The following is a 23,234-nucleotide window of genomic DNA, read 5'->3' as shown; positions in this document are numbered from 1 at the left end:
CCTCGATGAGCTTCTACAAGGATTAGGCTTTTTTTCTCAAAAGGGGAGAAAAATGTCACTTTGCCTGCAGGCAGGTGGTGGTACCAACTCCTGGTGACCTGAGGACACCGTTCAGCAGAGCCCCAGAGGCTGCAGGAGCCACCTACCAACAGGCAGAGAACGTGCACAGCTCGTGGCTGGAGTGTCTGGCACCGGTTTGGCATCTCCTGGAGCCTTCCCGATGATGGGATCACATGCAGTGATGGCTGGTTGGATCTGGGCTGGGAAGAGTTCGCACATTCTTATTTTCCGAAAAGAAGCATTGCAAAAAAATTATTGTTTATATTATTTATCATGCTTGTTTATTTGTTTTAACTGTGTTAAGTAATTATGTAGATAAATAAATAGATATAAAGATGTATTTCTTATTTATTTTCTTGGGTTCCTGAGCGAAACGGTTTTCCTCTCCCTGAAGGAACTCCTGAAGGGTTGGGGGTGCTGGGCTGTGGTGGATTCTGGGGCAGAGTTTGGGGTCGTGGTAATGGGATCGGGGGTGCTGGAGTCAGGGGTGATGGGTGCAGTGGGCTCCAGGGCAGAGTAGGGTTTGGGGGTGCTGGGCTGTGGTGGTTTCCAGGGCAAAGGGGTTGGAATGGTGGGGGGCAGCGGGTTCAGGACAGAGGGAGGGGTTTGGGGTGATGGGGTCCGGTGGGGTGCAAGGGCAGAGGTGTCGGAGGTGATGACAGGGTGTGGGGGGTTAGGGGGAATGGGATTGCACGGGTTCCAGGACAGAAGGATGGGGATGCTGGGTGCGGGAGGTTCCAGGACGGAGGGATGGGGATCGGGATGCCGGATGCAGGGGGGGTCCCGGACGGGAGGGATCGGGGTGCTGGGATGCGGTGGGGTCCAGAAGGGTGGGGGGCACAGGGCCGGTTCCCCCCGGCCCATCCCGTCCCCGCGGGGGTCTGGCGGCTCCACCTGCCCCCCCGCGGGGCGGCCCCGGGGCCGGGCCGGGCCGGGCTCCGCCCGCCGCTGTCGGAGGCTCGGCCGGGCCGGGGCCGGTGGCGCAGAGCGGGACCCTCCCGAGCCCGCGTCCGTCCCGCTCCCGGCAGGGGAGGAGCCGGGGGGGCTCCCGGGGAGGAGCCCGGGGGGCTCCCGATGAGGCGCCGGAGGATGAACCAGCTGTACATCGGCAACCTCAGCCCCGCCGCCACCGCCCAGGACCTCCGGCAGCTCTTCGGGGAGCGGCAGCTGCCTCTGCCCGGCCAGGTCCTCCTCAAGTCCGGCTACGCCTTCGTGGACTACCCGGACCAAAACTGGGCCATCCGGGCCATCGAGACCCTCTCGGGTGAGCGACCCCCCCGCCCCCCCCGCGCCCCCCGCATCCCCCCCGCGACCCCCTCATCACCCTCCCCGCCGCCCCCTCCCCGGGCATCTCCCGGTCCCCCCCTCTTCCCTCCCTCCTTTCCCTCCTTCCCTCCCTCCTCCCGCCCCGGCTCTTCCCGACCTCGCCTCTATTTTTCGCTGATTTTTTTCTCCGATTTTATTGGGAGCCCCCGGGGCGCGGCGCCCCCCGCCCCGCCGCCCCGCCGCCCCCCGCCGCTCCCCGGGGACCCGATTACGAGGTGCCCAGCCCCAACTCCCCGGGGGCGCCCCGCGGGGGGGATCGGGGGGCCGGGGGGGGCCGGGGGACGCGGGGACAGCCCGGCGGGGCCGGGAGGGTGGGATGCGGTGGGATCCGATGGGGTGCGATGGGGAGGGGGACGGGATTCGGTGGGGGGACGCCGCCCTGCCCCATCCCGGGGGGGGATGCTGAGCGCCCCGCTGTCTCCGCAGGGAAAGTGGAGCTGCACGGCAAAGTGATGGAAGTGGATTATTCCGTGCCCAAAAAGCTCAGGTAACCCCGCGCCGTCACCCCCAGCCTCCCCCCGCTCGGAGTGGCCGTCCCGGCAGGACGGGGGGCGCTCCCGGAGCCGGGATGCGGGGGATGGGGGGGCGGCCGAGCCCCGTCGCTTTTACTTTCGCTCCCGAGCGCGGCGCGGGAGGGGGGGGACGGAGCTGCCGGCCCACGGCCGCGTTCCCACGGGTGGGCACCCCCGTGATGCCCCCCTCTCCACGCTCCCCACCGCTCCCGGCAGGAAAACACGAGAAAACCCCTTTCCCCCCGCTCTCCGCGGCGCGGACGGAGGTTTTCCCAGCAGCGCAGCCACCCGCACCTTTAGGGGTATTATTTTTAGTCACCAATTCATCAATTTTCCCTCTCCAAACACCTCACCCTCCCTTTATCCGGCCGGAGAACCCCCAGACCCGAAGCGTTTTGTGCTGAAGGCATCGCGGCGAGCGCGCCCTCCCGTTTCCATCAGGTGCCCGAGGCCGGGCTGATGGACACACGCGTTCCTCGGGGAAAACAAACCCCGGCACCCAGTGGCGTTTATTTCCTCCCCCCGGTATGTGTCGGGATAAAAGGGAACAAAAAGGACCCCCAAGGGCCGCTCCGGGCGAGTGGTTTGGTGTCTGTGGGCGCGGAGGCTTGGCCCGGGCTGGGAGGTTGACACGGGTTTGGTCCGGGATTGCTGCCGGGGTATTAATTTGGAAATGCCGGGGGGGTTGGAAATGCTGTTGTGTAATTGAGGCTTACGGGGGGGGAATGGCTCGTGCCCGGCATCACGTGTGCCGGAGTGGGATTTCGTCTTCGCCAGGGATCACACGCTCCCTACCTTCCAAAAAAAAAATAAATAAATAACCCATCCAAACCAGCCCCCCCAGAAATGCCCAGGTGGGATTCTTCCAAACTAAACCTCACGCTGGGCTGCTGGTGGCTTTGGAAGAGCCAGAAATGGGGAGTTTGGGGTGATAGTATGGAGCCAGGGCTCGACCTTTAGCGTGAAGCAAGGGATGTAAACAAGGAATTCATCTTTAAGTTCTCTGTCAGGGCTGGGGTGCGCCTGCTCTTCCTCTCAAGTTTTAAAATTAAAAAAAAAAAAAAAAAAAAAAAAAAAAGCCATTTAAGCAGCCCAGAAATAAATACTGATTTATTATACATCGCTCTGTGTTCAGTTAATAAAAACTGGCTCCGAGTTTTCTATTCCCAAATTTCTTCCGATTATCGAGATCTAATTTAAGCCGGTATCTTCTTATGCCCGGCTCAAAAAAAAAAAAAATCTACCTTGCTTCATGTTAATATCCCCAGTTTGGGGGGGCTGTGCCTTGGCTCAGTAGATTATAGATTTTATTTTTGTAATGTGATTTTTGGCAGGGGACGGAACCTCACGTGGCCGTGTTTATTTCCACACCCCCCCCCTTTAAATTTGTAGAAAATCCAATTTTTATGGTGGCGGCTGAGTCCCGGGGAGACACTGCGATTTCAGGGGGTGAAACAGTGAAAACCCCACTGTTGCTGAGATGAATTTTGGGGTTATTTGGCTTGGAGAACCCGAGCTGGGTTGGCTCTCATCCCTTGGCATTCCTGCGTCACGGGGATGTGAGGAGGTGCCGGTGCCCGGAGCTTCCCTCCGTGCCCAGCTACACCTGGAATGATTCATTTTTATATTAAAATCGAATCCAGATCTATGCTATCAATCTATTTGTGTCCATATAAATAGGTTTGGATAAGGAACTGGCTTGAAAACCCCTGGGACATTTGGCCACGTGAAGTAGGGAAGGGAATTCCTCGAGGGGAGGTGCTGGCAGAGGGGTTGTTTCTGTTTCTCCGAAGGCAGAAATTAAATGTGACAGTGGTGGGAAGGAGCCTGAATCCTTCCCAGTCCATCAATTCACCTCCCATAAATATAAAATCAGCCCTTCTGCTGCTTTCCCAATGATCTGGGATATTGTAGGAAATATCCAACAGTTATCCAACAAATCACAATTGGTTTTTTTTTTCCCCTTTTAAATGTTTGTTTGTGCCTTGGGGAATTAAAGGGGGAAAAAAAAAAATCACTTTATATTTTTATCAACATTTTCAATTTTTAAGTTCTTTTTAAAATTGATTTTAAACTCAGCAGGAGCAGGGAATACTTTTATTTGCTTGAAGCAATCCCACTCCAAGAGTATTTTGTTTTTGTGGCCACGGGGGAAGCAGCAGCATCTTCCCCCTTAAGGATTGGTTGAGTATTCCTAAAATCTTTTAAAAATCATGTCAATGGAAAAGAAAGAAAAGAAAAAACATACAAAGGTATATAAAGAAAGAGCATTTTAAAAAAATTAAAATGTGAAAAATAGGAAGCAAAACTCAGCTAGCCCAGTGCTGACCTTTATACAAGAATTGAATTAAAAATGAGGAGTTTAAAAAAGTAGCAGAGCTCCAGTTATTGTCCCCAGACCAGCCAAATTTTTTTGGGGGGGCGGGGAGGGTTTGGTTGTGGAGGTGCCTTTTAATTTCTGCTTCTGCCATAATTTTCAGACATGAGAAAGGAAAGCCCAAGGGAGATGTGAAGAGCAGTGAGGGGAGCCTGGAGATCACTAATATTAAATGATTATATAGAAATACCTCATTGTATCAAACTCGGGTGGTTTTGCCCCAGATAAAGGTGTTTGGAGGGGGAGCAGTGCCGGTGCCTGCCCGAGTGGCTTTGCTGAGGGTGATTTTATGGCACTTTCTCCTGTTTCAAAAGGAATTACCCGTAAATAATTCTCTTTTTAGCATCAATTCCCTTCTCATTTCGGCGTGGTTTTGCTTTATTGATTATTTACTCATTTCCCTCTGTTTTTCAACCCAGAAATTCTGATGATGTTAATGCTTGGGATAACCATCCAGGCCCTTTGTTCTTCCTCTGGACACCCCATCTTTGCTTTCCTTATCAATAATTGCTTGTCGTTAGTGAGCTGCTTAATTAGCAGAGAGGAATTCCCGTTGCTTTGGCAGGAAAAGCTCCTGGAACTTCCCCATGTATGTCTGGAAATGCACACGGGGAGCAGAAAATAGTCCTGTATCCTAAACCAGATATAATTTAAAACTTAGAGTATGTTACTTATTGATACAAATTAATAATGTATGGTGGTGTGTTTAAAGTATTTGGTATCTTTTATGGAGATATAAATAAAACATATTACATGTATAAAGGCACCATATAAAAGGTACTTATATATATTTTATATGTATTTAAAAAATACTTCTAATATATATTTTTCTGTGAGATATATGGACTAGATGAGCTCTAAAGTTCCAACCCAAACTATTCTATGATTCTATATTTATGTGTGTTTATATGAAACATTTATGTGAATATATCAAACGGCATAAAATACACAAAATATTCCTGTATAATATATAAAATTTTATAAGACATATTTATGTAGAAAAAGAGACTTTATGTATATATATATTTATATATAGACATTCATTTGAAGTATCAAGGGCAATGTTGGTCACATCCAGGATGGGAAAACCCCCTCCTGCTGCCCACTGGATGTGTGCCCAGTTTCCCATAGGTCTGGGATGCTGCTCCCAATGGAGCTGGCCAGGATCCCCTTGGACCTGATCTTTTCCCAGACTCCAGTGCTGGCTCTGGAGAGGGGTGACACCGATTTTATTTTATTTTATTTTATTTTATTTTATTTTATTTTATTTTATTTTATTTTATTTTATTTTATTTTATTTTATTTTATTTTATTTTATTTTATTTTATTTTATTTTATTTTATTTTATTTTATTTTATTTTATTTTTATTTTATTTTATTTTATTTTTATTTTATTTTATTTTTATTTTTATTTTTATTTTTATTTTTATTTTATTTTATTTTTATTTTATTTCTGTTTGCAGGTGTGGGTGAACTGGGAGTTGGTGCTGTTTGAGTTTTGGTTTTCTTTAGATTCCTTTCCACATGGGTCTTTGCTTCCATGAATTTTTTGTCCCTTCTTTCCCCCCATTTATTTTCTCCCGTTTCCTTTCCCTGCTTTCTTTTCCCCCTTTCTTTTTCCTCTCATTCCTCCCCCTTTCTTTTCCACCTCTTTCTTTCTTCCTTCTTTTCCTCCATTATTTTCTTCCCATTTCTTCCTCCCCTCTTCTTTCCCCTATCCCCCCCTTCTTCTTTTCTCCCCATTATTTTCCCCTTTTTTCCTTCTTCTCTGCTTTTCTTTTCCCCCTTTATTTCCCTCTTCCTTTTCCCCTTTCTTTTCCCCTCCCTGTCCCCTTTTTCCCTCACCTTCTTTTCCCCCTTCTTTTTCCCTTATTTCTTTTTTCCCCTTTCTTCTCCCCCTCTTTTTCTCCCTCTTCTTTTCCCCTTTCATTTTTCTTCTGCCTCTTGTTTCCCCCCTTTTTTCACCTCTCTTCTTTCCCACTCTTCCCCCTTCTTTTTTCCTCCCTCCCCCCTTTTCCCCACCTTCCTTTCCTTCCTTTTTTCCCTTATCTTTGATCCCCTTTATCCTTTCCGTTTTTTTCTTTTCCCCCTTCTTTCTGTCCTCCTATTTATCTATTTTCCTGTCCTTTTTTTTTTTTTTTCCCTTTCTTTTTTCCTACCTTCTTCTTTCCCCCCCCCCCCATTCCCTCTTTTGTTTTCCCCCTCAATCTGGGCGGTGAGAGATGGGCTGCGATTCCCAGTCCATCCCTATTGTTGATCCAGGCTGGAGCTGCTCCCCAGCCCCGCCAGGACCAGCCCGGGGCTTTTCCAGCCGGGGATTTTAATTCCTTAAGAGCGTCAGGGCAAAGCCCCCGGGCCGGGAGGGGGAACTGGAGCAGCTCCACGCTCCTGGCCACTGCTGGAAACTGGGGCAGCTCTTTAATGCTGCTGCCCCTCCGCTGGATCCGCTGCTGGGTGGGCTTGGCTGGCAGCAAAACTCCTCCAGGACAGCTCCTGCAGACCCAGAAAATAAATGTAATAATGAACGATCACAAATCCAGCAGCCACTTCCTTCCCTGCCCGGTCAGGGGGCTGTGGCTGGCTCAGGCTCTGAGCTGCTGGGTCTGGAAAATTCAGCTGGGACGGAGTTTGGTCCCTGCCTGATGATGGGAATAATTTTTTTTTCTAGATGTTTTCTTGCCTGGGACAAATATTTCATAAGGCAGGCAGAGCCCCCACTGGTTTTTCAGCATGTTTTCCCTTTGCTTTCTTTCCCCAGTTCTCTTGAAATCTGATTTTTATGGAAAACTGGGGGTGGCAGAGGATTTTTTTCTCTGCCCTCAGCGCTGATCTGAGGTGGAAGGTGATAAAATCCCTTTAAGCTTTATTATAGTAAGATATTACAAAGTGTGAGTAGGAAAAAAAAATCTGTGCTTTTTAGGGCAGAGAGTGGTGAAGCCATGCCTTGTATTCCACTCTATTAATTATATGCCATTATATATTATTTCTCTATATTATTGTATGATATTACTATATAGCATTATATTACTGTATTATTTTATTGTTGTATTATTTTTGCTGAGGTTTTATTATTATATTAGAGAGTTTATATTTAAACCAGCTTGTTTAGAGTTCCCAAATTCTTGTGGGAGACAAAGCCCCTCTGGAGCTTCACCTTGACTGAGGGATGGGTGGGTTTTCCATGGGGCCAACAGGGAAAATCCAGGAAGGGCTCGTGGATGTCGGGCAGGGAGCTGGGAGTGTCTCATTCTCATTTCACAACTTCATTTTTATTCTTGTCCTTCTGTGTCCCTGGATTTCCAGGGGCTTGTTACCCACTATTTCCCTGGAAGTTACAGCAGGGCAGGAAGCCATGCTGGAAAATGTGGGGGATGTGCCAAAACCCCCTCGATCTTCCTGATTCTGGGGAATAAACCCCAAGTTTTAAGGCTTCTCTGTTTTACTGCATGATTTCAGCGAGTGCAGGTAGCAGGCACGTGGCAGTGGTGATGCTGGCAGGGCGTGTGGATGGCTGGGGGTTTTCCATCCCCTTTCCCTGCAGGATTGTGATGCCAGCCCCATGATTCTGCTCTAATGGATGCATGAAACAGCACACAGCTCCATCCTGGATTATTTCATGAGCCCACTTCACCTCCTCACTCACTGCTTCATCCTCCCTGCGCTGCTGGCAGCTCCCGGTACCCAAACCCTGCTCTGGGATGGAGGAGATGCTTCCTCCTTGAGCTGCTGGTGAGCAGAACTAGTTTGGGATCAGTTTAGAAGGGAAAAAAGCAAGTGATCCTGGTGTCCTTCAGCCCTTGAAGCTGCTGGAGCAGCAGTATGGGTGTGTGGAGGTAGGGAAGAACCAGAGGGCTGCAGCTTTCCAGGTTATCCGAGGGCACTCGCTACAGCAGGGCCAGTTGCATCACACACAGTTGAGTGTTTTTCCCCTAGCTGGTTATTATGAGTTATTTCATTCTTCAAATCCCCACCAGTCTGCTGCAAAACAGGGTGGGTGAAATGTGGCCATCAGGAGCTCCTGTGCCAGCGTTCTGTGCGTGCCCTGGAGTCAGTCTCTGCGGTTTGGGAGAGTGGTGAAAATGTAACTAAAATAAAAACAAAAATCAAAATAAAAAGGGGGTTTCTGCCACAAAGTCCTGGGAGTGGTGTTGGAGAGTAACAGCCCCTGCCCCAGCTCTGGGAATAACTCATCCATCTGTCGTGGCTCCAGATGTACATCCATCAGTGATGGCTGTGTGTGGTCCAGCTCTGCTTCAACCAGGTGTGGAGTTACAAGAGCTGTAAGCACACCCAGTAGGAATAATAACTTTATCTTAAATGCTGAGGGGTGATGAGCTGCTGGGAATCCTGCCCATGGGAGCTGAAGCCTGAGTGCCTTTGGGTGTCTTTAGATGCTCTGCACTGGTTTGGGTGGACGTTGGGAGTGGGGATATGCTGTTGTGTCCCGTTGGGACATGGGGTTATGTGGCAGCTTGCTGTGATCCTTCTGTTTGGGTGTTTTGGGAGGTGAGCCAGGAGGGGTGAGGCACCACCTTGGGAGACCAGGACTGCTCTGGCATCTCCCCTGGCATCTCTCTTGGCAGAGGAGTAGGGAAATTATGGCCCTGGAGCAATTAAATTCTAGGCTGAGCTTTTCCAGGAGTGGCGAAGGGAGCGTGTCTGGCTCCTCTGCTGGTTTCTCTTGGATGTGCCCCTTCCAAGTGCCCTGTGTTCCCCGGGCTCCTGGGCTTTGGTGCCAGGTGGGCTGAGCCAAATGAACCCCAAATGGAGAGTGGCTCCTCTGTGGTCCAGCCTGGGGCATCCCTATGGATGGCTCCCACACTGAGAGGAGGGTGGCTGTGGTGATGCTTTGGCTTGGAGCTGTGCAGTGGCATTTGAAGGTACCCACCCCCCTTGGTTTGGGTCTGGGGGTGGTGGGAGTGACTGGGCAGCGTGTCCGGCTCTCTCCGATGGTTTGAGACGCGCTGGGGTTTGTTCAGGCACTCTGGGCTCACCACCCATCATCTCAGGAGTGACATATGTCACTTGGAGCGGGCAGGAGCAGTCTCCCAGGAGCTGAGTATCTGGGCAGGACCTGGGCATCTTAAAATAGACCCTCTGGGAAATGCTGGTGGGTTTGAACAATAAAACAGATCCCATTTTCTGGAGTGGTCCCCGTGGGATGTTTATACCGCGAGCAGCGTCAGCCATGGACGGGTGACAAAGGCAGGAGGAGGGTTCCAGCTGTTGGTGAACAGAGCAGGATCATCACTGCCAGGGTCTGCCTTGGGCCAGGCCTTCCTTCCTGCCTCCTTCCTGCTGTGGGTGGGCATGGCTGGGGGTGGGATAGGACAAATCCTGCTCCTTCCCTCGCAGGGATTCTGGGATTCCCAGCTGTGACATCCCCAGTGGCAGCTGGGGACAGGAGCCTGTTCCTGAGCACACCTGCTCAGCTGGATGCCAGCACAGGGTTTCTTGTCCCACTGACTGTGGCTCAGCAGCCCCAGGAGATACCAGGCTCTCCAGTGGTTCCACCTGCTTGTCCATGGTCCTTCTCATGCCATGAGCTGTGGGGTTTGTCTTGCCCTGACAGCCCACATCTCAAAAAACATCCTTTTCCCTGCCTTTTCCTTGCTGGCCCCGGTGTCTGGCCCCAAGCTACTCAAGGAACTCCTTAGCTGCCAAAGCTGTTGTCAGAGGCTCAGGGTTTGTCTGTGCAATGAGTTGTGAGAGCAGGGACCAGGGCTGGAAGGTCTTGTTTCCCAGTGGCTGAAGATTCCTGGTGGGATCAGGTTGTCCTCCTTGTCCTGCAGGATTTGGCCCAAAGTCCCTGGGTGTTGGTGGCCATCAGCTGGGGCTGCTTCTGTGTTCCCATGGAACTCCCAGGTTGGTGGGACCTGTTCTTCCTTGAACTCATCCCAGGGAAAAGGAAAACTTAACAAAACCAGCTTCCAGCTTCTGCTCAGCTCCTGAAACTTGGCTCTGTGTGTGGGCATGGGGTGGCTTGGTCAGGAAAGCCATCCCTGGCCTTGGGAGGGGTGGTCCAGCTGTGCTCTGCTGAGGGCATTGGTGCTTGACCAGGTGAGAACATGGGACAGTGCTGTGGTCAGAGCTGACTGGTTCCAGGCAGGATTGGGAATGCTGGTCTGGGTGGCTCGTGGATGAGCTCATGGCTTGGCTGGATCCTCCTGTCAGAGCTCCCAAGCACATCTCACAGTCAGGCTGGGGAGATGTTGAGGGGCTGTTTCCCTTGGGAAGCCTTGGCAATGCTTCCTGTGCAGCCACAGCCAGGCTGCCAATGAAGCCATGGTTGGCTTGGGAATGCAACCACAGTTTGGGAATGCAACCATAACAAGATGGGAACGGAACCACAGCCAGGTTGGGAGTGAGCCATGTTGTCACGTGAGTTTGGAAGTGCCACTGGACAAGATTGGGTGTGTTGGCCATCCCCAAGCTCAGGCCTCTGAGGATATTTATTTGGGTTTCCCCAAGGAAAGCAGCCCCATGTTGCTGGGAAGTGGTGGTCCTCAGCTGGATGTACTTTTGGAGAGCTCCCCTCAAGGTATAGTAGGGCTGGCCATGACAGGGCTGGGGCTGCTGTTCCCCCCCAGCCATCCAGCCCAGAGCAGCGTGGGCAGGGCTGTCCATGCATCCCTGTACGGTCACAGCTCTGTAGAGGCTCCTTTCAGGAGGTTTCCTTGGAAACCTGACAGCCAGCATGAGGAGGGAGCATTCCAGAGAGAGCGTCAGCCCCGGTGATGACCAGGGCAAAGCTGGGAGAAATGGCTTTCCCTGGGCATGAGCTGCCCTGGTTTGGGGAAGTGGGATGCTTTGGAAATCTGTCAACAACAGCTGTCTGATTCCCAGAGAGGCTTTTCCCTCTGCTGTGAGGTGCCTACAGACCCTAATCCAGGGCTTTGTCTTTGCAGGAGCAGGAAGATCCAGATCCGAAACATCCCCCCCCACCTACAGTGGGAGGTAAGAAGTGGCTGATCCCAAAACCATCCCATTCATCTCCTTTTCCAGCAGCGTGAGCTGTGCTGCTGGAGCACGTGGTCTGCAGGGCCACCCTTTAACTTCCCAGTGACCACAGGAGGGAGCATGAACTGGGCTCCAGCTCCTGCCTGCTTCTGGGTAGCAGAGCTGTGGGCCAGCTTTGAGCGCTGGGTCAGCTTTGGGATGATGGGATGCAGGTGGGTGGAGGGACTGGAGCAGTTGGGTGGTGCTGGAGGGTGTTTGTGGCTGGAGTGGGCTCCTGCCCTGTCTGCCTGGGGGCTCACATGCCCGGTTTGCTGCTCTGTCCCCAGGTGCTGGATGGCCTCTTAGCTCAGTACGGCACGGTGGAGAATGTAGAGCAAGGTGAGATGGTCCAGCACGGTCCTCATCCCTGCAAAATTCCCAGCACTGCTCCCCAGTTCCACCCAGGCTGCAGGAAGCCCACTGGGATGAAACCTAGCTGGATAACCAGACCAGCAGCACTGGTCTGAAATGGGTTTTGGACACAAACCTTGCTGGTGAAGGTGGGGCCTCCTGTCCAGTGGTGGGATGATGTGGGCCATCCATCCACCATCCCCAGGAATGCTCCCGGTCCCTGAAAAATTGAAAAAAACTATTACCCCTGCAAGCAAAAATGAGCTGAGTGCAGCTTGGGATTCACTGGTGGGTTGGGGATATCCAGCCTTGCATTCTGCTTGGATCCACCCTTGGATCCATCCCAGTCCTTGAGCTGAGGGGAAACACAGCGGTGCCCGGGACAGGCACCTCCCTCCCCCCATCCCAGCTGTATCCCCCTCTGGAGCATGCTGAGGGCAGTGAGACACCTCTCCCATCCCCGCTCCAACCCTGCTTCTCTTGCTCCCCGCAGTGAACACAGACACAGAAACTGCCGTTGTCAACGTGACTTACGCGACCAAGGAGGAGGCAAAAGTGTGAGTGGGGTTTGTTTTGGTTTTCCCGTAATTTCACGCCACACCAGCTTTCCCAAGGAATCCCAGGCACCTTCCAGCCTTCTCTGAGCTGTCCCACCACTGGGCTGTCTTCTGCCTTCTCCCCTGGCATGGGAGATGGGGTAGTACAAATTAGGGGTTATTTCAGACGTGGAGGCATGGTTCCAAGCAAAACATTTTCTTCCAGTCTTGTAGAGACTTCAGCCCTGTGCTGGAGACCAGTGAGCTTATTATTATTAGTGGCCAGGGTATGTTTTATATGATCAAGAGCAGATCCCAGGCCACAAAGAGATTTTGTGAGTCCATTTGTGGATGGATGTTCCACCAGTTTCCCATCTGAGCTGACCCCTCATGGCACTGGATAAGTGATCTGCTGGTCCAGGAGGGCAGAGGAGAATCCTTCTTGTGCCTCCAGCCTTGGCTGGATGTGTTGTGGACCACAGATAAACATGATATGAGTGTCTTAGAATCATGGAGTCCCTTGATCTGGAGGGGTCCCACAATGATCACTGAGTCCAAATCCTGGTACTGCACAGGACAGCCCCAAAAATCCCACCGTGGTCTCGGGAGCTGTGGCAATAAAGGAAGACAAAGAGTTTCCCCAACATAGCAATGCTTAATGCTTTGGGATAAGAGGCTTTTTTGGACTTAGGAAAGGGAAGGTGAAGCTGCAGAAGTCCTCAGAAGATGTGGAATTCAGGACTGGCAAGGAGCTGCTTGTGATTTGTCAGTAGCTGAAGTGGGATTGTGGTAGGAGCAGGGAAGCCAAGCATGGCAGATGCCAGCCTGGCCAAATGTCACTGCTGAGGAGGGGCTTGGGGGATGAAGGGTCCAGGTGCTGCCAGCCAGCCTCATCCAGCTGGGAAGGGAGCTGGGGTTCCCAGCAGAGGGGCCACCACGTGCTGCATCCTTCTCTCTGGCTCAGAGCCACTCTGTCACCTTTTCCACGTCCAAGAAGCCTATGAGACTATTCCCATGCTGTGTGGTAGCTTCTGGCAGGACTTTGCCCAGGGGAAGGCTGCCATCCCACCTCTGCTGGGGGGAAAAGTCATGTGCCAGCTCTGGCATGACCCACGTGGAAGGGGATGATGTCCCACCAGGTTACACCAGGGTAAACATTTCTCCTCGTGGGAAAAGTGTGGGGCTCTGGCTTCCTGTGGCCACTTTATCCAGACTGGGCAGGGAGGAAGATAAAAGTTGGGAAAGTCCCATGTTCTACATGTGGAGGAGATGCTGGAGGGGAACCCATCCCCGGGGAGCCCCTCACCGCCCCCTGCATCTCCCTGCCTTTGCAGAGCAATAGAGAAGCTGAGCGACCACCAGTTTGAGAACTATTCCTTCAAGATTTCCTACATCCCGGATGAAGAGGTGAGCTCCCCTCCGCCCCCGCAGCGATCCCGCCGTGGGGGCCACTCTTCCAGGGAGCGGGGCTCCTCCCCGGGGGGCTCCTCGCAGCCCAAACAGCTCGATTTCCCACTGCGGATGCTGGTGCCCACGCAGTTTGTTGGTGCGATCATAGGAAAGGAGGGCTTGACCATAAAGAACCTTACTAAGCAAACCCAGTCCAAGTAAGTACTTCCAATGGTTTTGTTTCCTTCCCTAGGGTGCTGTAGGTCCCAGCTCGGGCTCTCCCTGCACTGGGGGCTTTGGAGTGCCAGCCACTGCTGATTTCTTGGGGTGCAGCCTTCAGGGGCTGGTGGCAGAGCTCAGGTCCTGCACCATTCCTGCTGGCCAGGGTGGTCTGGGTGCTGCAAGAGGGGGATGCACACTGGAAAAGGCCTGGAATGAGTTCCTAAAGCCTCATGAGAACAGCTGGGGATGAGGCTTTAGGGAGAAATGGCAAGTTTGGGGATAAAATCCTAAGGGTGAATCCTCAGTGCAGTGGTCTTTGTTCTTGGGATTTGCTCATCTTGCAGCATCCTGTATGGGCTAGAGCCAATGAAGGGAAAGGGACACTGTGGGAGCACTGCCACGAGAAGGATGGGCTTCTGTAACTATTTGAAGCCTTTTTTAGCTATTAACATGCTTATTTTTGAACTAAAAAAGGAAAAAAAAAACAAAAGTGGGGTTGTCTTGCCGAAGTTTTCCATGTTTCTCTTGTTACTGTTCTCCTGATCTCACCGCTCATTCTCTGCATGGTTTTCCTGCATGGTTTGTTTCTGCCCAGGTGTGTTTGTGTTTAACTCAAAGCTGTCTTCTCCTGTGCTCATCATCCTGAACCTGGTGATCCCGTGGGACGTAGGACTCCTGTCCCAGAGCATCCTAGTTCTCAGAGGAGTTTTTAGAGGCAAATCTTTGGTAGTAGTGTGGATGTAGGTAGAAAGACGAGCCAAACCCCGGCACTGGGTTGGCAGGAAGAGGTTTGTACGGAAAGGGGGCAGAGGAGTAGGGAGAGGAGCTCTTGGAGCCCGGCTCGCCCCAGGGCGTGGCCACCTGGTAGCCCTGAGCAGATCCTGGTAGGCTGCAAGCTCTTCTCCAGGTGAGTCCTGGTGGGATGAGCAGCAGGTGTAGCTGTGCCCTCGCCACCCAAGAATGGAATTTGTCCTTTCCAAGCCCTGAGCCTAGCAAGGAAGGTGGGAAAGTGCCAGTTTCTCCCAACCATGAAACCAAATGCTGTTGCTTGGAGCAGTTTCTGCCACTGAATTGTCCCTGCTTGTGGAGTGGCTCCCTGTGCCTGCCCTGAAGACCGGTGCCATGGAGTCACAGAAGCCCCTGTCCTTCACTTTGGGTGTCATCCCACATTCTGTCCCTGCCCAGGCCACCCTCATCCACTGGTGTGATGATCTGAGGGTGACATCCTGTTGCCTGACCCCTGCTCCTCCCCAGAGCGACGTTGGGTTCTGGATTCCTCTGGTCACGTTGGATTTCACCCCTGGTTCCACACACAGAGATCCTAAAGATGCTTGTGAACCCCAGGAGGCAAAAGTGTCCCCAGGCTGAGCCATCTTTTTCCATGAAGAAACCCAGAGCAAGAGCCCATCGCACCCGGAGACTTTCCACAGCCCTTGGAACTCCATGAGGAGAGGATCGAGAGGATCCCAGCAGCCATGGGACTGGGATAACCCTACAGGCACACTCTATTGTCCACCTGGAGAGGGCTGTCCCTCATGGCAACCACTCCCTGAAGCATTCCCAGCCCCCCATAAGGTCTCTTGGAGGCTTTTCCTGCTGCACTGTAGGCAAACCCTGTCCCCAGCCCTGGACATCCCTCCCTGCAGCACCTGGTGATGAGGTGAAGCTATCGAAGGTCCCCTTCTCCATCCTCCTGTTGGAATGGAGCAGTTCAGCAGCGGCACTGGGATGTGCTGGGAGCTCCAGAGCTCTCCCTCTCCAGCTGTCTGGGGTGGGATGTGCCTGAAAGCAGTTGCCCCTTCCTGGAATCCTTTCTTCTCTCTGGCAAGTGAGCTCGTGCCCACACATCCCAAGGTGGGATGGGTTGGTCAGCCAGGAACCTGGCTCGTGCCCCTTTCTAAGGCTCCTCCAAGGTCCTCATCGCCTCGGTGCCTCCATTCAGCACTTCTGTGGCACTCGGTCCCTCTCTGGTGCGAAGGCTCAGCTGTGTTCTCATCTCCTCAGCTGCTCGTGGGTCCAAGGAGCTGCGTGGCTCCCATCCGTGGTGTTTGTTGGGATTCCTCATTGATTCCCTCTACCTTGGGAGCATCAGCCTGGTCTGTCACCACCTCACGTGGCCGCTATGACGCGTTCACCCTGTCCCCAGTGAAGGGGTGGCAGCAAGTGTCCCTGTACCTGCTGGGAATGGATCCTCCAGGCCAAGCTGAGGGAGCTCCATGGCTGGGAGCACCAGCTGAAGCCACGGGAGATCTGGAGAGATGGAGCCTACGAAGGGAATCACACCATGTTAATTCCCTATTCAGTGCTTGGATGGAACCACTCCGGGGTTCCCTTTGGAGTGGGTGGGGTTGGCCCTGCCCTTCTCTCACCCAGCTGCTCCCCTTCCACTGTCCGTGCTCCTGAGCTCCTGGAAGAGCTGACCTGCGCAAACCCACCTGGATCCCGCAGCATCCCAGTGTGGCACTGTGTGGTGGCTGCCCCCAGCCCTGGGGCTGGCACGTGCAGCAGCACCCTGGATGATCCCGTCGGGACAGGACCTCGGAGACGTGGCCGGAGGGAACGCACCGTGTCGGAGCTGAGCACTGGCAGCGTTCCGGAGTGGCTGAGCTGCCACTACCGCACCCGCTCGGAAGATCTGGCCCCGGCTGCAGCAGAGACAGGGACACCAAGGTGGTGGCCGATGGCAGGACGGCCGCACGGCATCACCCTCCGGTGGGAAGAGCGAGTGGACTCGCGCGGAGAAGACGGAAAAGTTCTTCCCCCTGTTGTCCAAGGCACGTGGTTGAGGTGCGGGAGTCTCCTACCCTGCTTTCCTCTCTCCCTCTCTCTCAGGGCTTTGCCAGGTACGGTTGAGGAGCGAGCTGGAGGCCGTGCCTCCTCCCGCCATGAGCTGAGGGAAGACCAGAGGAGTAGAGCACGGTCCCTGCCGGTGCGCATGGGAGCCTTCTGGTCTCCCCTGGAAGGGCGTGAGTACCAGCGCTGTTGTTGCCGGGTGCCTCCGTGTCGTGACAGACGCTGCCCACGGGTAAGTGCTCTCTGTCCCGAAGGACGTGGTCGCTGGACAGCCTCGGGTGTTGCGCAGAGAGAGGCAGAGCTTGGAAGGGCCTCTAATCCGGTCTCCTGCTCCGAGCGGGACTGGCGTCAGAGACGATAGACCAGGTTGCTCAGGGCTTTGTCCAGTTGAGGATTTGTTCTGCCCCCTCGATGCATTGGTTGGTGTTGTGATACCCCTCAGCTTCCAGAACCTCGGGTCCTACAGGCGAACGTGGCCCAAACCTGATCCAAACCACCCAAAACCAAACACTGCCTGGGCTTGCGTGAGCCAGGTGCTGGTAGATGGACCTGAACCCAGGTTCACCCCAAAGCTTGAGCAAGTGTTGAAATGAGTTTTTCTCAGCTCCTGAGCTCTCAAAAGCCTCTGTGTGACACCAGACCCATCTCAGGGGCTCCTCTCTGCTGGTTGTTTCGCCACAGGGTTGACATCCATCGGAAGGAGAACGCCGGCGCTGCCGAGAAGCCCATCACCATCCACGCCACCCCGGAGGGGTGCTCGGAAGCGTGCCGCATGATCCTGGACATCATGAAGAAGGAGGCTGATGAAACTAAATCGTGAGTGCTCCTGGCTCAGCCAAAAGCGTGGTGGGAAATGGTGATGGTGGTCCTTCTCCTTTCCAACACACCCTTAGTACCGGTGGCTGGCGATTTCTGTTTCCTGACTGGCTGGACCTTTAGATTTTATTTTTCTAATCTGTTTTAGAGCAGAAGAGATTCCTTTGAAAATCCTGGCACACAACAGCCTGGTGGGGAGGTTGATTGGCAAGGAGGGCCGCAACCTCAAGAAGATTGAGCAGGACACGGGCACAAAGATCACCATCTCCCCGTAAGTTTCTGTGACAGGACCAGGGGAAATGGCAGGGTTAGATGGGATAGTGGAAAGGAATTGTTCCCTGTGAGGGTGGTAGATTGCCCAGAGAAGCTGTGGCTGCCCCAGGATCCCTGGAAGTGTTGCAGGCCAGGTTGGACAGGGCTTGGAGCACCCTGGGATAGTGGGAGGTGTCTCTGCCCATGGCAGGGGATTGAACTGGATGTGCTTTCATGTCCCTTCCAACCCAAGGAGGGCCTGTGGCTCTCACGCTGTCTCAGGGGAAGCCCTCAGCTGTGATTTGAATTCTCCTGGGATTTGTCTTGATTTGAAGCAGGAATGTAACCATGTCTCTGGATTTTCCCGTGGGGCAGTTTGCAGGATTTGACCATCTACAACCCTGAGCGCACCATCACGGTGAAGGGCAGCACGGAGGCCTGCTCCAACGCTGAGGTGGAGATCATGAAGAAGCTGCGCGAGGCCTACGAGAATGACATGGTGGCCGTCAACGTAAGCTCAGCCCTCCCACTGTGCCTGCTCCTGCTGCGGGTGGCCTGGCAAAAATTCAGAGTGGAGGTCAAGGTGTTACAGCAAGGGTTGGGCCACACCCATCACATCCACACTGTGTTGAGAAGCTCAGTACTCCACCTTTCACACCCTTCTCCGTGTCTTTCCTTTCCCAGCAACAGGCCAACCTGATCCCAGGACTGAACCTCAGTGCTTTGGGCATCTTCTCCACAGGGCTGTCCATGCTCCCGTCCACCCCAGGGGCCCGAGGGGCTGCAGCTGCCACCCCCTACCACCCCTTTGCAGTAAGTGTGAGATGTTCCTGCTGTCTGGAGTGTCCTGCTGGAGCTGTTGGGTTTGGGTGGACACTGTAGCTGTAGGAGCCGCCTCATGGGGAGCACTGACTCTCGGCCATTTGGGGAGGATGCTCATGGCAGCAGCAAAGTGGAAAGGACAGGGAATGAAGCTGGCAGCCCCCTGGGATGATCAGCTGCATCCTGTGTTGTGCTGAGCTGGGTTTCACCAGTGTTTGAGGACTGGCTGTGTCCCAAGGGCCCTGCTCTCTGTAGAGCATGGAAAAACCACGTATGTGGTCTTCAGTCCTGACCCCAGGTCCACCACTGCATCGTGATGGAATGGACTGGGTTGTGCCCTGTGGGTCTAGTCTTGGTTGCCACCAGAGCCCCTTGGTGTGGCCACAGGGGCGTGCAGGGGGCGAGCAGCCCACGCTGAGCATCCACTACCAGCAGCTTGGATCCCTGCCTTGGCACCCGAGGGGCTGTGCTTGTGGGGAGCCAGTCTCCACCCCACCTCACAGGGGAGGGTTCTCCTTGTTCTTGGGGTGCTGAAACCTGGGCAAGGATGTTCACAACCCCTGAGGTGATGGTGGGCAGGGATGGTGCAGTGCCAGGAGAACGGGATGGCCATGGTGCTGGTGGAGAAGGTCCATCCCAGGTCACCCAGGCACTGTCTCTGTTAGTCCCTAAATAATTTATTCCAAGCTGTGGGTTAATTTACCTGTGCTGTTTTCTTTCTCTGGAATGCCAGCAGCAGAGCAGCAGGAGGAGGACGGTGAGTGCCTGGGAGGACGTGGGGGGTGGGATGTGGTGGCTCTGGAGGGCTCCAGGAGGGTTGGTTGGTCACTCTCAGCCGGTGGAGGGAGGGTGCTGTGCCTGTATCACAGCCTTTGGGAGACAGCTGTGGGAATTATTTATGGGTGTGATGGAGAGGACAGGTCTCCTGAGGAGCGGTGTTTGGTGTGGGGTCCTTCACCCCAGAGCTTTGTGTGGCCTTTTTAAGCCCCCCTGGTGAGGCCAGAAGGGGATCTTTTTTCTGATACAAACATTAGCAAGACAAAGCCAAAAAAACAGCAGTGGGGAGGGACTGGGGTTAACTGGGAGTTCCTATCCACATCCCAGCCTCATGCTGCGCCACAGGATCTGGGCTGCAGCTCATTCTGGAGGGGTTTCAGGGGATGAGGGGTGGGTCACTGTGTCCCTTGTGTCACTCATGGTGGTGATACTCCCTGTGTCAGGTTGGGGGTGTCTGGGAAGGGGCTGGCACCTTGAAGACGTCATCAATGTCACTGATCCTCATTTTCTCTCCCACCACAGGGCTCCTCAGCCTATCTGTCGAGTCTGTACGGAGCCCCCCCAGCCAGCGCCTTCCCCCACCAACACCCCGTAAGTTTCCTTGCCCCAGAAGTGCCCTGGTACCTCCTGCCATGAGGTCTTTCCTTGGGCATCTTGTGGGAGGGCAGTCAAAAAAGCAGGGAATGTGTGCCAGGACCACAGCCTGACCCAACAGAACTCAGCCCAACCCAGCCCAACCCAACCCAACCCAGCCCAACCTACCCCACCACCTCTTCAAGCCTGGAATGCTGGCATTGGGAAGGAACCCCCTGATCCAGCTGTTCCCCTGACCCTCTGGCTCTTCCGTGCCCTTTCCAGCTGCCGGAGCAGGAGGTTGTGAACTTGTTCATCCCAACACAGGCAGTGGGGGCCATCATCGGGAAGAAGGGACAGCACATCAAGCAGCTAGCACGGTTTGCTGGTGCCTCCATCAAGGTGAGCAGGAAAGAGGGCCTCAGTTTCCCCTTCCCACTGCTGAGGGCAGTGGGAAGCCCTTGGAGAATGGTTCTGCTCCCCAGATTAGTGGAAGCCCAGTCCTGCAGTTTCCTGATCGTCACCACTGCTGGGTAGGGGGGTATCTCTGCACGGGGGGTGTCCCTGCATGGGGGCACATCCCACACACGGGAGGTCTTGCCCGGGGAGAGTCACACTCACCCTCCTTCCCCGTCCCTCTGCAGATCGCCCCGGCAGAAGGTCCAGATGCCAGCGAGCGCATGGTGATCATCACGGGGCCACCCGAGGCTCAGTTCAAGGTGCGGTGGCCACAGGGTGGGGGCTGCCTTGGGGACATGGGTGAGAGCATCCCTTTGGTCCCCACCGTGCCAGGGGGCTTCTCAGCTTGGGACCACGTTTTTAGTGCTGCCAGACCATGGCCCATCATTGCCTGCGGGAATGAAGGGCACATCAGGCCACCTCCAGGATGCTGCCCACCACCGCTGTGTCCCTCTTGTGTCCTCTCCAGGCCCAGGGGCGAATATTTGGGAAGCTGAAAGAGGAAAACTTCTTTAACCCGAAAGAAGAAGTGAAGCTCGAAGCCCACATCAAGGTGCCTTCCTTCGCCGCCGGCCGTGTCATCGGCAAAGGTGGCAAGACGGTAGGTGGGGGTGTGTGGGCTCTCACCTGCCCTGGGGATGGAGAGCTGGACATCCCCTACCTCCCATCACCTCTGTCCCTTGGTGCTCCGTGATATCAGTGATATCTCAGTCCCAGCCCTGTGTCCTGGGGGTGGCAAGCATGCCAAGGGGACAGGGTGTGAGCCACGGCAGCCTGGTGCCACGTCCTGGCTCAGAGCTGGGGTGGCACCAGCAGTGGAGGATTTTGGCTTTTCCACAGCGAAAAGCCAAATCTTTGTCGTTTGCTGCAGGTGAACGAACTGCAGAACTTAACGAGCGCAGAAGTCATTGTGCCCAGAGACCAAACTCCAGACGAGAACGAGGAGGTCATCGTCAAAATCATTGGGCATTTCTTTGCCAGTCAGGTAAGGTTTGGCCATAGCTCCCCCAACATTCTCAGTTTAAGGAAAGCCACCAAGCACAGCATCCCCTGAGCTGCTCTGAGCGGTTTCTGTGCACCCTGGATGCACTGAAGGGGTTTCTGGCTGCATTAAAATTAAGGATTGGCTCAATTCAGCCGAAATCTGTGGCTTGGACACGGGATGGGAATTGTCTCCTGCATCTCAGTACATCTAACCAGGCTGTGTTCCTGGCTGTGAGGGCACCCCAAAATCGAGGCTCTTGGGTGATGGAAGAACAAGCCAAACCTTTGCTTTAGCACACCCTCATTTATCACAGAATCCCTCACGTGTTTGTCCCGGCGTTAAAAGCTGTGGGGTTGTGATGCTGCTGTGGTGGGTGGGGGCTCAGCTCTGGTGAGACCACCCCCGTTTCTTGCCCCCCTCTCCAGACTGCCCAGCGCAAGATCAGGGAAATCGTGCAGCAGGTGAAGCAGCAGGAGCACAAACACGCTGAGGGAGCCGCGGCCTCGCAGCACAGCAAGTGAGGCTCCCGCCAGCACCGCCTGACGAATGTAACCCCCCGCCACTGCCGGAGCCCCGCAGGTCAGGGGACAAACCAAAGACCCCCGCGCCCCCCGGCAGCGCAGAACCGGGGCACGGGGGGCTCTCTCCATCCCGCAGCTTCCGCCTTACTCCATCGCCTCCCCCGCCCTGCCCCCGGCAGTTGGACTAACACAGGTAGAGAGAGGTGGTTTTTATTTTGGAATTCTCCCCAAACCTGCCCATTCCACCCCGCAGGAGCTCGCCCAGCCTAGGGGGCCGCGGCGCTCGTTAATTTAGAATTAATATATCAGTAACAAAACTAACGCCGATTTTTAAGTTTTGTAAGATTTTATTTTTTAACTCACCTTTTTAAATTTTTTGGGGGGAGGGGGCTGTTTGTTTTTTAGCAAAAGCAGGCTTTTCTAGAGGTTTAATGGCAGGAGCTGGTTCATTGGTTCTCTAATGCACCGTAGAGCAGAGCTGTAGGATCGCCAGCAGGGAAAAAGAAATACTAAATAACTGTTAAAAAGCAATTTCTGAAGGGCTTTGAGAATAGCAGGGCCTGTAGGAGCCAAGAAGATTCCTCATGTTCATTGTTCCCCTCCTTCACACACCTTTTCCTCTTTGCTTTTGACTCCAAAAGCGGGATTCGCATCTGTTCTGTCTGTCCTCTCTCCATCACCGCCCAGCACTGACATCCCTGGAAAATTAAGGGCAGCACCAGCCCTGCCCGCTTTGGACTGGGATCTTTGGGGAAAGATCCCTGTTGCAGGGAGAGGAGGGGGAAATGGGTGAAAAAAAATGGATTTACAAGAGGTTGTCAGCCCAGGGCTGGAAAACCCAACCAGCAAAATTGGCTTCAAATGAAAAATAACCCAAATAACCCTCCCAACACACACACACACACACAGAGAAAAACTACCTCAGGTTTTCATACCTCAGCACCTTGCGCTTGTGTTGCCCTTTTAGAGATTTTTGTATGCCTTGTAAAACTGATAGTTGGAGCATTTTTTTATTTTTGTAATAAAAAAAAAACGAGTTGGAAAAATGATCTCGACCAAGTCAGCTGCGAGGTGGAAGAAGGAAACCATTCCCCGTGTCCCAGAGCTCTTCCGTAGTCTCCTGCAAACCGAGAGCCGGTGGCTGTTCCTTCGGAGAAAGCTTGAGAAATGGATAAAAAGAAAAAAAAAAAACACCAAAAAAAAAAAAAGGGAAAAATTAAAAAGCCAAACACAAAAACAAAAGGGTTTAATGAAATCCGAGTGATGGATGGAAGTGGTGAAAGCCGATGGGCAAGAGCAGGGGTGGGAGCAGAGGTGCCGGTGCCAGCACCGCTCCTGTGGGCTGCGAATCCGTGTTTTCCTCTACTGCAAAGTGTTCTGTGAAAAACAACCGACAAAAAAGAGAAATATATCCAGCTAACCAGAGCCTGAGCCTGCTCTCTGTTGTCTTCTTTGGGGTCCCTT

The 23,234-nt window shown here is 53.7% G+C and overlaps 1 protein-coding gene across 4 annotated transcripts; it reads left to right on the top strand.

Moving 5' to 3' along the window:
* Positions 1-1,030: 1,030 nt before the first annotated feature.
* On the top strand, positions 1,031-23,195 carry IGF2BP2 (insulin like growth factor 2 mRNA binding protein 2). Of its 4 annotated transcripts, none has more exons than XM_086843357.1 (18): positions 1,050-1,324; positions 1,813-1,873; positions 11,184-11,232; positions 11,562-11,613; positions 12,119-12,182; positions 13,496-13,568; positions 13,701-13,768; positions 17,247-17,381; positions 17,530-17,652; positions 18,009-18,144; positions 18,318-18,446; positions 19,192-19,212; positions 19,755-19,823; positions 20,091-20,207; positions 20,450-20,524; positions 20,734-20,865; positions 21,136-21,249; positions 21,675-23,012. In XM_086843357.1, the coding sequence occupies exons 1-18, from the start codon at positions 1,135-1,137 to the stop codon at positions 21,768-21,770; spliced, it is 1,704 nt and encodes a 567-aa protein (XP_086699483.1). In that variant the 5' UTR covers positions 1,050-1,134; the 3' UTR covers positions 21,771-23,012. The 4 variants fall into 4 exon arrangements, with proteins under 4 accessions (XP_086699481.1, XP_086699484.1, XP_086699483.1 ...); XM_086843356.1 differs by having other exon boundaries at positions 19,189-19,212; XM_086843355.1 differs by having other exon boundaries at positions 1,031-1,324; positions 13,496-13,768; positions 21,675-23,195.
* Positions 23,196-23,234: the final 39 nt, after the last annotated feature.

The sequence above is a fragment of the Cyanistes caeruleus genome, chromosome 10, assembly GCF_971803275.1.
Source record: "Cyanistes caeruleus chromosome 10, bCyaCae1.hap1.1, whole genome shotgun sequence".
Classification (NCBI taxonomy): domain Eukaryota; kingdom Metazoa; phylum Chordata; class Aves; order Passeriformes; family Paridae; genus Cyanistes; species Cyanistes caeruleus.
Note: the sequence above shows the minus strand (reverse complement) of the source record. Positions and strands in the feature narration are given on the sequence as shown.

What these genes read in the sequence shown, in the direction of transcription:
- IGF2BP2 (XM_086843358.1), top strand. Translation starts at nt 1,135, where the DNA reads ATGAGGCGCCGGAGGATGAACCAGCTGTACATCGGCAACCTCAGCCCC. An exon ending in TCGGCAAAGGTGGCAAGACG is followed by an intron (nt 20,866 to 21,135) that starts GTAGGTGGGGGT and finishes CGTTTGCTGCAG; the next exon opens with GTGAACGAACTGCAGAACTT. An exon ending in GGCATTTCTTTGCCAGTCAG is followed by an intron (nt 21,250 to 21,674) that starts GTAAGGTTTGGC and finishes CCCCCTCTCCAG; the next exon opens with ACTGCCCAGCGCAAGATCAG.